The sequence below is a fragment of the Hyperolius riggenbachi genome, chromosome 4 (genome assembly GCF_040937935.1).
Source record: "Hyperolius riggenbachi isolate aHypRig1 chromosome 4, aHypRig1.pri, whole genome shotgun sequence".
In the NCBI taxonomy this organism is placed as follows: domain Eukaryota; kingdom Metazoa; phylum Chordata; class Amphibia; order Anura; family Hyperoliidae; genus Hyperolius; species Hyperolius riggenbachi.
The window spans coordinates 146431520-146445913 of NC_090649.1; the positions used below are offsets into that span (position 1 = coordinate 146431520).

Below are 14394 nucleotides of genomic sequence, written 5' to 3' on the forward strand. Positions count from 1 at the left end.
TCCGCTCCCCTCCAGCCTTAAATAGAAGCAGCCGCTATGTGTAAGAGGCACGGGCGGGGAGGACTCACCTCTTCCTCGTTCCAGCGTGCGCTCCACTGACGTCACTTCCTGCAACGCTGCAGGAAGTGACGTCAGTGGAGCGCACGCTGGGAAGAGGTGAGTGTCCTCCCCGCCCGTGCCTCTTACACATAGCGGCTGCTTCTATTTAAGGCTGGAGGGGAGCGCAGATCGGGGGACCCAGGCGAGGGAGGGGCCGCTGCTAGGCCCAATACCCCCGTCCTGCCAGCTACCCCTCCAGCTCGGCGGCCCCCCAGAGCGCCGCCCCCCCCCCACGGGGGGGGGGGGGGGGGGCGGTGGCAGTTTTTTTAAAAATTTGCCTCAGGCGGCAAAAAGTCTAGGGCCGGCCCTGCCTATTGGAGTACGTTTTGAGTTATAATTTTCTTGCCCTGAGATGATTTACAAACCTGCTTTCTTTATTTTGTTTCCTTTATAGACTGACTTGTTTGTGGCATCATGGAAGTGAAAGGTAAGAAGCTATTCATGTTTCAAGACTTAATCGATCATATGTCACAAGTGAAACCTCTTAAAATAATGGATAGTTAAGCCTTAAACTCGCATTAGCGTAATGAAATTTAATGCTAGAAAATTCTTGCATGCCAGCACTCATGTTGTCATAGCTCAGACTTCTAAGGTTAAGGATTCTGAGCAAGAGCAACTGCTTCCCTTTTGTACCAGTTCTGCTTGCACTAGGTTTGAGAAATCTGTACCATTGTCCGTATATAACTGAGAATAAAGTGTTCTGCCTGAGATGACTTCAAATCAGCTGCATGTTTGAGATTGAGGCTAGGTTCACAGTGGGGCATTGCATTGGGATGCAACATTGAAGATGCAAAGCAGCATTACAATGCAAACCAATAAAAGGTGGTAACACGCATTCATGCTGCATTACCGTGGCATACAGTGGAGCATACAGGCAATAAAAAGTATACTTTCCTGCACTGCAGCAGTGTGTTACAATAAACGCAACATTTACAACACGACTTTAATGCGGCACTGTGAACATCACATGGGCTTAACATTGCAGTGGGGTAACCTGCGTTATGACTGTATAACGCAGGACAATAACGTCCCACTGTGAACCTAGCCTGAGAGCCCTCTCTCCTAAAATACTGTGAAAATCAACCAAAATTGTAAAATGGTACAAGATTAATGAAATGAGGCACTTTAACAAAGAAAAAATAAATACAAATGTTATGGTTATGCCCACATGACCTTTAAAATGTTGCAGCAGAATAATGAATGCAAACTCATTCACACTGTGAATCACCACTAGAGCTAGGGGGGGTTGGAAGACCGCTCAAAAAGTTTATGAAGATTGTTTCCAGTGCATCTCATATGCAGAAAATTTGGCCCAGAATCATACATTTGCTGCAAGCAATGTGTATTTGCAAGCTGAATGCCCATTCAGTATGTAGACAATCCTTAGTTAACCTTCTTAGCGGTATGGACGAGCTCAGCTTGTCCATAACTGCCACAGGGCACCGCTCAGGCCCTGGTGGGCTGATCTTCTTCTTTTTTTTAAACATGCAGCTAGCACTTTGCTAGCTGCGTGTTGGTGACGATCGCCGCCGATGCGCTGCTACCCGCCGCGTAACAGGCCCCCCCCCCGAGACCCCGTGCGCAGCCTGGCCAATCAGTGCCAGGCAGCGCTGAGGGGTGGATCGGGACTTCCTGTGATGTCATTCAGAACAGGATTTCCTGGTGAGTTTGATCGCCGGCGGCGATCGGAAGGGTGGGAGGGATTCGGCAGGGAGGGGGGAATCATGTAGCTAGCGCTAGGCTAGCTACATGATTTAAAAAAATCAAAAAATACTGCGCAGCCACCTTGGCAATCTTAATAGAACGCCAGGGTGGTTAAAGGATGCAGCATGGATGAGAAATTACTGTGGGAGCGGCTACAATGGTGTGCAGCTTTCTTACTGATGCCCCATTATATTCAGTCCTCCGTGGATGTATGACCAAAAAGTGAATTGGCAAAAAGATTTACGGACGTGGTAAAGACCAGATTCAGATTCATAGTAAAATTACACACAAGTACGCACTGCCACCTCAGATGTTTATCGGTTTACAGCTGGTACGATTGGTTCGCTCCTCTATACTATAAAAACAATAGACCCACAAGATGTAGCGCAACACAAAGTCGCAAAGAACACTATTGTTTTGCACATAATAGTTTTCAATCTTGTATGAGCTGCATACAATTCTGCCACTAGTGATAGAACAATGTCCGCCACACCAGTTGTGTGAGACTCTCTGTCCTTTGAGACCCCCATTGTGTCTAGCCACACGTTGGGACCGTTTGTAGGGCCATCCTTCAACTCCCTGACTCCTTACACCTGTAGTAGAAATGCAAACTCTTCTCCTTCTTACTAGTAAAGTAATACACTGTTACACTATATGAGACTTTTTATTTGAGGTTTATGGGAGTAGAACATTGTATCATATACTGCTGACACAAAGAGAAGACAGTATCAGGAGAAAAGTCTGCATTTTCTATTATGGGTATAAGCAGCCAGGGTGGTGAAGGGAATGCATATGCAGGGAAATGCAGCAGATTTGACTGAGGCCTCTTTTCCACGAACTGTTGAGCTGTGTGCTCAGCAAGCAGTTGCCAGGCACCAGTGAGCAGTTACCAGGCAGTGACAAGCAGTTACCAGGCAGCAGTGAGCAGTTGTGAGAGTTTGAGAGGCATTTAACTGCCTAGAAACAGTTTGTGGAAAAGAGGCCTAATGTTTACAGGCAGTGAGATGCCTCTCAAACTCTCACAACTGCTTGCTGCTGCCTGGTAATTGCTCACTGCTGCCTGGTAACTGCTTGCCGAGCACACAGCTCAACAGTTCGTGGAAAAGAGGCCTTAGAATCAAACATTTGCTGCAAGCAATGTCTATTTGCAAGCTGAATGCCAATTCAGTGTGCAGGCAATCTTTGGTTAAGGCCTGCTTTCCACGAACTGTTGAGCTGTGTGCTCAGCAAGCAGTTACCAGGCAGCAGTGGGCAGTTACCAGGCAGCAGTGAGCAGTTGAGTTTTAGAGGCATTTGAGGCCTCCTTTCCACGGACTGTTGAGCTGTGTGCTCAGCAAGCGGTTACCAGGCAGAAGTAAGCAGTTATCATGCAGCAACAAGCAGTTACTAGGCAGCAGTGAGCAGTTGTAAGAGTTTGAGAGGCATTTCACTGCCTAGAAACAGTTCTTGGAAAAGGGGCCTAACTGCAGGGGCATAGCTAGAAATGACTGGGCCCCATAGCAAAAAAATGCCCCCCAGTTCAGGCAGTGACAGGAGCCCCCCAGTTCAGGCAGTGACAAGAGCCCCCCAGTTCAGGCAGTGACAGGAGCCCCCCAGTGTAAGTAGTGACAGGTGCCCCCCAGTTCAGGTAGTGACAGGAGCCCCCAGTTTAGGTAGTGAGTGACAGGGACCCCCAGGTTAGGTAGTGAGTGACAGGCGCCCCCCAGGTTAGGTTGTGAGTGACAGGGACCCCCAGGTTAGGTAGTGAGTGACAGGTGCCTCCCAGGTTAGGTTGTGAGTGACAGGGGCCCCCCAGGCTAGGTAGTGAGTGACAGGGACCCCAAGGTTAGGTAGAGTGACAGGCGCCCCCCAGGTTAGGTTGTGAGTGACGGACCCCCAGGTTAGGTAGTGAGTGACAGGCACCCCCCAGGTTAGGTAGTGAGTGACAGGGACCCTCAGGTTGGCTGGATTGGGGATGATGTGTGGGCTGAAAGGCCTGGCAGTGATGCTGTGGCCTGGCTGGCAGTGATGCTGTGGCCTGGTAGTGAGTGACGGACCCCCAGTGACGGACCCCCAGGTTAGGTAGTGAGTGACAGGCGCCCCCCAGGTTAGGTAGTGAGTGACAGGCGCCCCCCAGGTTAGGTAGTGAGTGACAGGGACCCTCAGGTTGGCTGGATTGGGGATGATGTGTGGGCTGAAAGGCCTGGCAGTGATGCTGTGGCCTGGTAGGTAGTGAGTGACAGGGACCCCCCAGGTTAGGTAGTGACAGGCACCCCCCAGGTTAGGTAGTGAGTGACAGGGAGTCAGGGACCCTCAGGTTGGCTGGATTGGGGATGATGTGTGGGCTGAAAGGCCTGGCAGTGATGCTGTGGCCTGGCTGGCAGTGATGCTGTGGCCTGGCTGGCAGTGATGCTGTGGCCTGGCTGGCGGTCATGCTGTGGCCGGGTTGGCTGGCGGTGATGCTGTGGCCGGGTTGGCTGGCGGTGATGCTGTGGCCGGGTTGGCTGGTGATGATGCTGTGGCCGGGTTGGCTGGCGGTGATGCTGTGGCTGGGTTGGCTGGCGGTGATGCTGTGGCTGGGTTGGCTGGCGGTGATGCTGTGGCTGGGTTGGCTGGCGGTGATGCTGTGGCTGGGTTGGCGGTGATGTTGTGACTGAGTTGGCTGGTAGTGATGCTGTGGCCCGGGCTGGCTGGCGGTGATGCTGGGCTGTTCTTGGCTGGTTGAAGTATATGCTGGCCTGACTGGTCGTGGTGATGCGGTGGCCTTTTTGACAGTGATTCTGGGCTGGCTGGCCTGGATAGTTTAGGTAGTGACAGGAGCCCCCCAGTTCAGGCAGTGACAGGAGCCCCCCAGTTCAGGCAGTGACAGGAGCCCCCCAGTTCAGGCAGTGACAAGAGCCCCCCAGTTCAGGCAGTGACAGGAGCCCCCCAGTGTAAGTAGTGACAGGTGCCCCCCAGTTCAGGTAGTGACAGGAGCCCCCAGTTTAGGTAGTGAGTGACAGGGACCCCCAGGTTAGGTAGTGAGTGACAGGCGCCCCCCAGGTTAGGTTGTGAGTGACAGGGACCCCCAGGTTAGGTAGCGAGTGACAGGTGCCCCCCAGGTTAGGTTGTGAGTGACAGGGGCCCCCCAGGTTAGGTTGTGAGTGACAGGGGCCCCCCAGGTTAGGTAGTGAGCGACAGGGACCCCAAGGTTAGGTAGAGTGACAGGCGCCCCCCAGGTTAGGTTGTGAGTGACGGACCCCCAGGTTAGGTAGTGAGTGACAGGCGCCCCCCAGGTTAGGTAGTGAGTGACAGGGACCCCCCAGGTTAGGTAGTGACAGGGACCCCCAGGTTATGTAGTGAGTGACAGGTGCCCCCAGGTTAGGTAGTGAGTGACAGGCGCCCCCCAGGTTAGGTGGTGAGTGACGGACCCCCAGGTTAGGTAGTGAGTGACAGGCGCCCCCCAGGTTAGGTAGTGAGTGACAGGGACCCCCCAGGTTAGGTAGTGACAGGGACCCCCAGGTTAGGTAGTTAGTGACAGGTGCCCCCAGGTTAGGTAGTGAGTGACAGGCGCCCCCCAGGTTAGGTGGTGAGTGACGGACCCCCAGGTTAGGTAGTGAGTGACAGGCGCCTTCCAGGTTAGGTAGTGAGTGACAGGCGCCCCCCAGGTTAGGTAGTGAGTGACAGGGACCCTCAGGTTAGGTTGTGAGTGACAGGGACCCCCAGGTTAGGTTGTGAGTGACAGGGACCCCCAGGTTAGGTTGTGAGTGACAGGGACCCCCAGGTTAGGTAGTGAGTGACAGGGACCCCCAGGTTAGGTAGTGAGTGGCAGGCACCCCCCAGGTTAGATAGTGAGTGACAGGGATCCCCAAGTTAGGTTGTGAGTGACAGGGACCCCCAGTTAGGTTGTGAGTGACAGGTGGCTCCCCCCAGGTTAGGTTAGGCACACCCGGCCCGCTCAGGGCCGTTTTTGGGGTGCTGGAGTGGTCACAGCATGAGGGGAGAGCTTGGTGGCAGGTCGGTGGGGAGGGGGGACAGGCCCCCCCTCCCTCACCTCGGGCTCTCCCCTCTGCGCTCTTCCCTCCAGCATTAAATAGTCTATATGGCATGCAGGCGGCGGGGCAGCGGCGGCAGATACAGATCTTCCGTTCGCTCCACAGATGCGTTTCTCTCTAGCCTCTGACGTGACTTCCTGTTATACAGGCTCACTCTAGCCTCTGACGCGACTTCCTACATGTCAATTCATAAAGATTAGTGCAGGAATGGAAACGGAGAATACCGGCTGTTTAGATAATGCGATAAGCATGCGGTTAACAAGCAAGCTAATGGAGAAAGACCTCCCAGGCAGCTGCAGTGAGAGCAGAGCAAACAAGGCATCCTAGAATATTAAGGCTGTGTTTTTTAACCCCTTGGGTACCTGTTTTCAGATAAATTTCACATCAGAAAGCCTGCATGTGTAACATTTCTTGAAGTTCTTCTAAGCTGTGGCAATTAAATAGATTGTTTAAAAAGACTAATAGACAGATTCAGCGCAGATTCAGGGCAGACAGTGGCAGTTTAAAAAAAAATGCACATCTATAGGGAAGCTGGGGCTTCCTTCTTTATAGTAACTCTTTCTCTGCACAGAGAAAATGTCACAACTCAGCAGCACCGCTAGTTTAGTACGGGAATTCCCCGACCTTTCATCGCAAGTATAAACTTTTTTATGAATTAGCACACAAAAGTCTAAAATACCGATGCAGTGTTTTCCCTCCAAGATTTTTTTTTTCAGCAAATGTTTTATGAATAGAGCCCTTTGTGTGGTGCTGCCTCTTTTGGGTCTATCAGATTCATAGTGCACAATGAAAACTCAAGTGGTCCAAATACATAATACCACATTCACCTGCTCGGGACCAACTCTCTGTCAGTAATCTAGTGTTGGGACTGGTGTCCCCCACTGTTACTCAACTACTTAAAGACCGCCCCACGCCAATGGGTGTGGTCACGGCAGCAGCCCCAGGACCGCCTAACACCAATTGGCGTCCGGTCCTGGAGCGATGTTTTGCCGGCAATTGCATGCGCGCGCATCACCCGGCACGCTTTGCGGCCCCCCTCCGTCATCAGCCTGCCGGCCACTTAGCAGCAGCGGCGGGCTGCGATGTTTCAAACGAACCTATCCAAATGTATAATACACATTGTAATGTAAACAACGTGTATTATACTGGCTGCCACCTCCTCTGGTGGTCACAGCGTTCCCGGACCACCACCAGAGAGGACGGCAGCCCTGATAGTGAATCTGGCATGCTGATCCTGCTCAATCCCCCACCCGATCGCCGCTTATCCCCCCCCCCCACTGCCCCCCTCACTGCCCAGACAGATGTCTGACTGAGGTCTGAGTGACATCTGGTCGCCTGGCCCTTGCTCTGATCGAGATGTGAGTGACATCTATTGTCTGTGCACTGTTTTTTGACATCTGATTGATTGCATTGCATTGTGATTGGTTTTTGATCATCTGTGATTGCCCTGTGATTTCAATTGCTGTTTACATTGGTTGGCATCTGACAACTGCACTGTGATTGACATCCGATTGCCTGTTTTTATTCTGACTGGCATCTCATCGGCCTCTTGATTGGCTCTGATTGACCTCTGTCTGTTTGTAATTGCATTTGATTGCTTCTGATTGCATTTGATTTCAATTGCTATCTGATTGCCTCAGATTGTATCTGATCACACCCCCCTTGTCACTATCTTAGTGATCTAAAAACAGGCCAGTGAGTTAGCTTGGCCCCTTTGTTAGGTAGTTAGTGCCCAGCCCACTACACCGCAGTCACTAATTAGTCACTGATTAGCGTCATCACTGTCGCTAAACAGCATTGTCACTATATAGTATCTATAAGTGATCAGTACTGATCGCAGTCAGATCTATACAAGTACATTAGGATCACCTTAGAGTAGGCTCTGCTAAAAACGCAGTGTTTGCCCGATCAGGCCTGATCGTTCGCCCGCACTTGCATTCAGCCCCCCATACCACCCCCCCCCCCCACCCCTACCCCCCACCGCAGTGACAGAAATGTTTTTTTCTGATTACTGCAGAAACACAACACAATAGCTGCGGCACTCTAAAGATGAGTTTTGATTTTTTTTTTTTATCAAAACTGAGCGACCGCAGCTTTTTAGTTCACAAGCATTCCTTTTTGCTAGGTAGGTGTGCTCTCTTTCCTGGGTAGTCTCAGAGGAATACCCCCTAAATTTAGCAGTCCACCATGGCAAAAAAGGGGTATTCCGCTGAAGAGACCGCCGAGATTCTGGCCCAGTGGGGTGAGTGCGATTGGGAAGCCTCGTCCGACGAATCATCCGGGTCAGATAACAAACCTGTAGAGGACAGTGGCTCTCTGACCAATAGCGATGATGAGGTTGGGGTCCCTGCTAGCACCAGGCATACCAGGATCAACCTCAAGGGCAGCAGAGTGATGCTAGCGCTGATCCAGGTTTTCATGGTGAGGCATGCTCCAGCAGCGCAGCACATCCTGGACTTGGAACCAGTACTGCCGTAGACCCTGGTGAAGTGGCGAGCACCAGCATGGCAGTTGATACTGGTTCGGTGGCACATGCAGTAAGACCCCGGTCGCAGCCACCAGGAACACGGGCCCGTAGAACCCCTACACTCCCAGAGGTGCTGGCAAATCCCGATTGGCATCCCCCTGGTTCCGCCGCACCCATAGTGCCCCCTTTCACTGCCCAGTCTGGAGTCCAGGTGGAGGCAGATCATCTAGGATCGGCCCTAGATGCTTTTCATCTGATCTTCACCGAGGATCTCTACGACTTAGTTGTGGCAGAGACCAACAGTAAGGCCACACAATTTATCACCGCCAATCCGAGCAGCTTCCATGCCCCGCTGTTTCGGTGGAAACCAGTCACAGTTTCCGAATTTAAAATTTTTTTGGGCCTTCTCCTCAACATGGGTCTCGCTAAAAGAAAATGTATTGCGGTCCTATTGGTCTATGCACCCAATACATCACATGCCCATGTACTCTGCTGCCATGTCCAGGGCACGTTTTGAGGACATCCTGCGCTTCCTGCACTTCAATGACAATACAACCTGTCATGACCAGCTCCACAAAATTCAGCCCCTCTTAGACCACCTGTCATCCAAATTTGCAGATGCTTACACCCCTGAACAGAACATCTGCATAGACGAGTCCCTTGTACATTTTACCGAGCGCCTTGGCATTAAGCAGTACATCCCAAGCAAGTGCGGCCGGTATGGGGTCAAGCTGTATAAGCTCTGTGACAGGGCTGCAGGCTATACATATCGTTTTAGGGTCTATGAGGGAAAAGACTCAAAATTGGAGCCGGTCGGATGCCCTGACTACCTGGGGAGTAGTGGCAAGATTGTTTGGGACTTGGTGTCACCCTTGTTCCAGAAGGGGTATCATCTTTAAGTGGACAATTACTACACAAGCATGGCCTTCTATCACCATTTACAGCTACTCGGAATTTGCTGCTGTTGCACCATGCGGCCTAGTCACCGGGGCTTCCCCCAACGGCTCACTAGTACCCAACTTGCACTGGGGGGGGAGAGGGCTGCCTTGTGTAATGAAAACCTGCTCGCGGTGAAATGGAAGGACAAGAGGGACATTTACCTTCTGTCCACCATTCACGCAGACACGACAGTCCAAATTCAACGAGCAACTGAGGTTGTTGAAAAACCCCTCGCCGTCCACGAATATAACCTTAACATGGGAGGGGTGGACTTCAACGACCAGATGTTGGCTCCCTATTTGGTTTCCCGCAGAACCAGACACTGGTATAAGAAAGTGTCTGTTTATTTGATTCAGTTGGCAATTTACAACCGTTTTGTTCTCTACAGTATGGCTGGGAGAACTAAAAGATCCTGTAATGAATAATGAAACATCAGCTGCGGTGGATAGCAGTACCACCGCAGCCACGTCTGGTACCCTGCCTGCCAGCCTTCCTGTGCCTCGGGCGTCTAGTATGCCGAGGACAGGCATGGGTGGTCATCGCTTGTCGACTGCGGGGGATAGCGGGGCCACCGCGGGCATTGCTGGATCCCTGCCTGCCAGGTTTTCTGCGTCCCAGGCGTCTAGTACGCCAGGGACGCGTGTCTCTACGAATCTCAGGGGCACACTAGCGCGTGCGCGCGCTCAACGTCAGGAGCTTTATGCCAGGAGGAGGCGCGTCAGCTGACCAGTTGGTCGGCTGACGTCAGGAAGCACGCCGGCCTCTTCTGATTGGCTGAGGCTGATGGGCGTGCCTGGAAGGTCTCCTCTGCTTCTTAAGCCTCTCGGCTTCACTTGCAAATTGTCTGCTGTCGTGAATACTTTGTGTTAGCGCTCAGACCTTATTCAGTTCCCTAGTGTGTTAGAACCGGCAGGAGCTGGGAATTCACACTAAGCTTAGGATCTGCTTGATAGCTTAAATTGTACCTAAATTGTATTATCTGTGTATGACTCCGGCTAGATCTGACCTCTCTTATTCTTAGTGATTCTGTACTTCAGCCTATCTGATCCTGTTGCCAACTCAGCCTTTGTCTCCTGAATCTGTACCTATGCCCATCTGACTTTAAGTTGCCAACCTCTGCCTGAATACCGTTCCGATTCTGCCTGTCGATTCTGTACTGAATCTGTCTGTCTGTTGCCGAACCGATCTCTCTGACTATTCTACTCTTACCAGGGAGCCCTCGCCTCTGGTGAGAGGTGCTGTACTGACAGTGCCTACCAGCTCCTCTGGTAAGGTACTGCCAAGACTGTCAGTATACACTGTTGCACCAATCACTACACTCAGTGCAATAAAATAGTTACGCTATCATCTGTATTGTATATCTGTATTATTGGTGATTCTGCAGATCACCATATAATCAGGTATATATCTGTATTATAGGTGATACTGCAGATCACCTCATAATCAGAACTCTGTCATTGCTAGAACCAATCATTACAGATCCTTCCTTAAATTTCAGGAAGAGATTGTTTCGGAACTCCTGTATCCAGGAGGAGCCGTGGCCCAACCCCAAAATGAAGTTAGCCGGCTACATGAAAGACACTACCCGTATGTCTTTCCAGGTACCCCATCTCACCGTTCCCCAAGAAAGCGTTGTCATGTCTGCAGCAGCCCTGGAATAAGGCGTGACACCACTTTTTATTGTTCCTACTGTCCTCACCAGCCTGCCCTATGCATAGGGGAGTGTTTCGAGAACTACCATGAGCAGGTACGCTATGAGAGTAGGGAACGCGAGACAGAATAGGCACACAAAGGTCTCTCAAGGCTCGTTCACACTGGCGATATGTGTTGTGGCAAATTGCCTAACGAAAGTCCCACTTTGCAGTCTCCACTACGCTGGAAGTGTGTGACTTAACGCTAGTGCATGCCTACGCTACTGCGCGCCGGATGGCGACGCAAAGATTACTTGGCCAGACAGGGAGTACCATGTACTAACGCAGTATTCCCTGAAGGTCTGTTTTTGGCGATGAGGTGCGGCGAGCGAGACCCACCAGATACGCCAATATGCAGTGTGAAACCACACATCAGCTTTGGAGAGACCCAAATACACAGGGCTGCCAGAAACCTCTCCTTCCACTCGGGACAAAGTGCATAGTGTATTTCACCATATCTCTGCAATTTGCGCTTTCCACACTGTCCCATGGGGAAGGAGAAATTTGTCCTCGGAAGGTAAGTAAAAAAAGAACCAAACAAACAAAAAAAAAAAACAGGTAAGCAAAAAAGTTAAAAGTTCCAAATGTTATTGTTTGGTTAAAAAGGTTTATGAAAGTTAATGTTAATGAATTTCTTGCGTTGCTGCTTGCTTGTTTTTTTTTTTTTTTTTTATGTTTTTTTTTTCTCTCCCTCTCTCCTTTTCCATCCTTTACCCTTCCAGGTGAACCGAGCGAATGACTGATCGACCAACCAGCTGCAGCACTGATGGTGCATCCTGACAGAAGCATTGCACGTTTGTCAGATTGCACACAAGTCAATGCATGCAGCGCTGCAGGACGAGATTTCTCCTCCGCAGTAAGATACGTTTGCCAAGGCATATGAGCTGAGCTGAGGGGCGGTGTTGGAGTTCCTATGCTTTGGCAAGCACTTTGTATCAAAACTGGCAAAGGTTTTTTCATCCACATCGTTCGATGTGAATGGATTAATCGGGTTTGCCAGGGCATAAAAGCAAAGTGGGTTTGGAACATTTTGTGGACTGTGCTCCTATGTCCTGGCAAACGCCATGCCCCCGCTCTTTATTTCACATATTTCGGCAGCTATTTTTTCATCCACATTGATCAATGCGAATGCGAGAATCTTTGCTGTTCATTTTTCCTTTTATGGGAAAAGAAAGGGGCATCACCCGTATGCCCAATATGAGGAGTATAGCAGAAACTCCTAATACTGGCCATACATGTAATGATTGCGGAGACGCTAAAATGCCAGGACAGACCCCCACAAGTGACCCCATTTTGGAAAGAAGACACCCCAAGGTATTCGCTGAAGGACATGGTGAGTTCATAGAAGATTTTATTTTTTTGTCACAGGTTATCAGAAATGGATTTTTTAATTTTTTTTTTCTCACAAAGTGTCATTTTCTGCTAACTTGTGACAAAAAATAAAATTTTATATGAACTCACTATGCCCCTTGTGGAATACCTTGCGGTCTCTTCTTTCCAAAATGGGGTCATTTCTGGGGTGTTTTTACTGTCCTGGCATTGTTTGGTGGAGCCTAAATTGTGAGCACCCCTGTAAAGCCTAAAGGTGCTCATTGGACTTTGGGCAACTTTGCGCAGCTAGCCTGCAAAAAAGTGTCACATATGTGGTATTGCCATTCTCAGGAGTAGTAGTATAATGTGTTTTGGGGTGTCTTTCCACACATACCCATGCTGGGTGGGAGAAATATCTCTGTAGATGACAATTTAGTGTAAAAGAAAATACACCCCAAAACACATTATACTACTTTTCCTGAGTACATCGATAACACACGTGTGACACTTTTTTGCAGCCTAGCTGTGCAAAGGGACCCAAAGTCCAATGAGTAACTTTAGGATTTCACAGGTCAATTTTAGTTATTTGGTTTCCAAACTACTCCTCACGGTTTAGGGCCCCTAAAATGCCAGGGCAGTATAGGAACCCCACAAGTGACCCATTTTGGAAAGAAGACACCCCAAGGTATTCCATGATGGGTATGGTGAGTTCATAGAAGATTTTATTTTTTGTCACAAGTTAGTGGAAAATGACACTTTCTGAGAAAAAACAAAAAGAAAATCTATTTCCAGTAACTTGTGACGAAAAGTAAAACCTTCTATGAACTCACCATACCCCTCACAGAATACCTTGGGGTGTCTTCTTTCCAAAATGGGGTCACTTGTGGGGTTCCTATGCTGCCCTGGCATTTTAGGGGCCCTAAACCATGAGGAGTAGTCTAGAAACCAAATGCCTTAAAATGACCTGTAAAATCCTAAAGGTACTCATAGGACGTTTGGCCCCTTAGCGCACCTAGGCTGCAAAAAAGTGTCACACATGTGGTATCTACGTACTCAGAAGAAGTAGCATAATGTGTTTTGGGGTTTATTTTTACACATACCCATGCTAGGTGGTAGAAATATCTGTGGAAATGGACAATTTCGTGTAAAAAAAATAAATGAAAAAGTTGTCAGTTACAGAGATATTTCTCACACCCAGCATGGGTATGTGTGTAAAGACCCCCAAAAATACATTATACTACTTCTCCTGAGTACGGCGATACCACATGTGTGACACTTTTTTGCAGCCTAGCTGTGCAAAGGGGCCCAAAGTCCAATGCGTAGGATTTCACAGGTCAATTTTACTTTTTTTTTTCCAGACAACTCCTCACGGTTTAGGGCCCCTAAAATGCCAGGGCAGTGTAAGAACCCCACAAGTGACCCCATTTTGGAAAGAAGACACCCCAAGGTATTCCATGAGGGCTATGGTGAGTTCATAGAACATTTTATTTTTTTGTCACAAGTTAGTGGAAAATGACACTTTGTGAGAAGCAAAAAAAATAATTTTCCACTGACTTAGTTCTTCTTCTCCTCCTCCTCCTTCTCCTCCTCCTCCTCCACCATCCTTTTTTTTTGGTGTGTGTTCATATTCTTCCTCTTGTACCCAACAATGTTTTTCCCCTTACAGAATTCAACTGTTGTAATTTTTTTTATTCAACAGCATAGCTAAATTTGTGGCGTAATAGCTAGTGGCGCAGGGCAGCAGTGCATAATTCTGTGTACCCTGGCAGTGGCAACACAGACAGCAGGAGGTTAAATACAGCAGCAGCAGGAGGAGGAGGAGTGACGTGTGGCAGCAGGTAATGTAACGGGCCATGGTACCTAGCGTTAATACCACGGCTGTAAATAAACACCAACAGCAGGAGGTTCCGGTCAGCAGTCATGCAGCCCACATTGTGTCCAAAACACAACTGGGACAGCACAGTTTTCAACCCAGACACCTCTGATTTTTTTTTTTTACAAGAAAATATAGCTATTGTAGTGGCGTAATAGCTAGTGGCGCATGGCAGCAGCGCATAATTCTGTGGACCCTGGCGGTGGGAACACAGACAGCAGGAGGTTAAATACAGCAGCAGGAGGAGGAGTGACATTTGGCAGCAGCGCAGAATTCTGTGGACCCTGGCAGTGGGAA

The 14394-nt window shown here is 49.6% G+C and overlaps 1 protein-coding gene across 3 annotated transcripts in view; it reads left to right on the plus strand.

The window, feature by feature from the left end:
- The window catches only part of LOC137570549 (phospholipid scramblase 2-like), a 154966-nt gene that overhangs the window by 88109 nt on the left and 52463 nt on the right, over nt 1-14394 (plus strand). For 2 of the 3 annotated variants that reach the window (XM_068279245.1, XM_068279244.1), the window contains exons 2-3: nt 494-526; nt 13583-13690. In XM_068279245.1, the coding sequence (XP_068135346.1) occupies nt 514-526; nt 13583-13690 (121 nt within the window). In that variant the 5' untranslated portion in view covers nt 494-513. The remainder of the gene's footprint in view (nt 1-493; nt 527-13582; nt 13691-14394) is intronic. The other variant, XM_068279246.1, reaches the window with a different exon arrangement.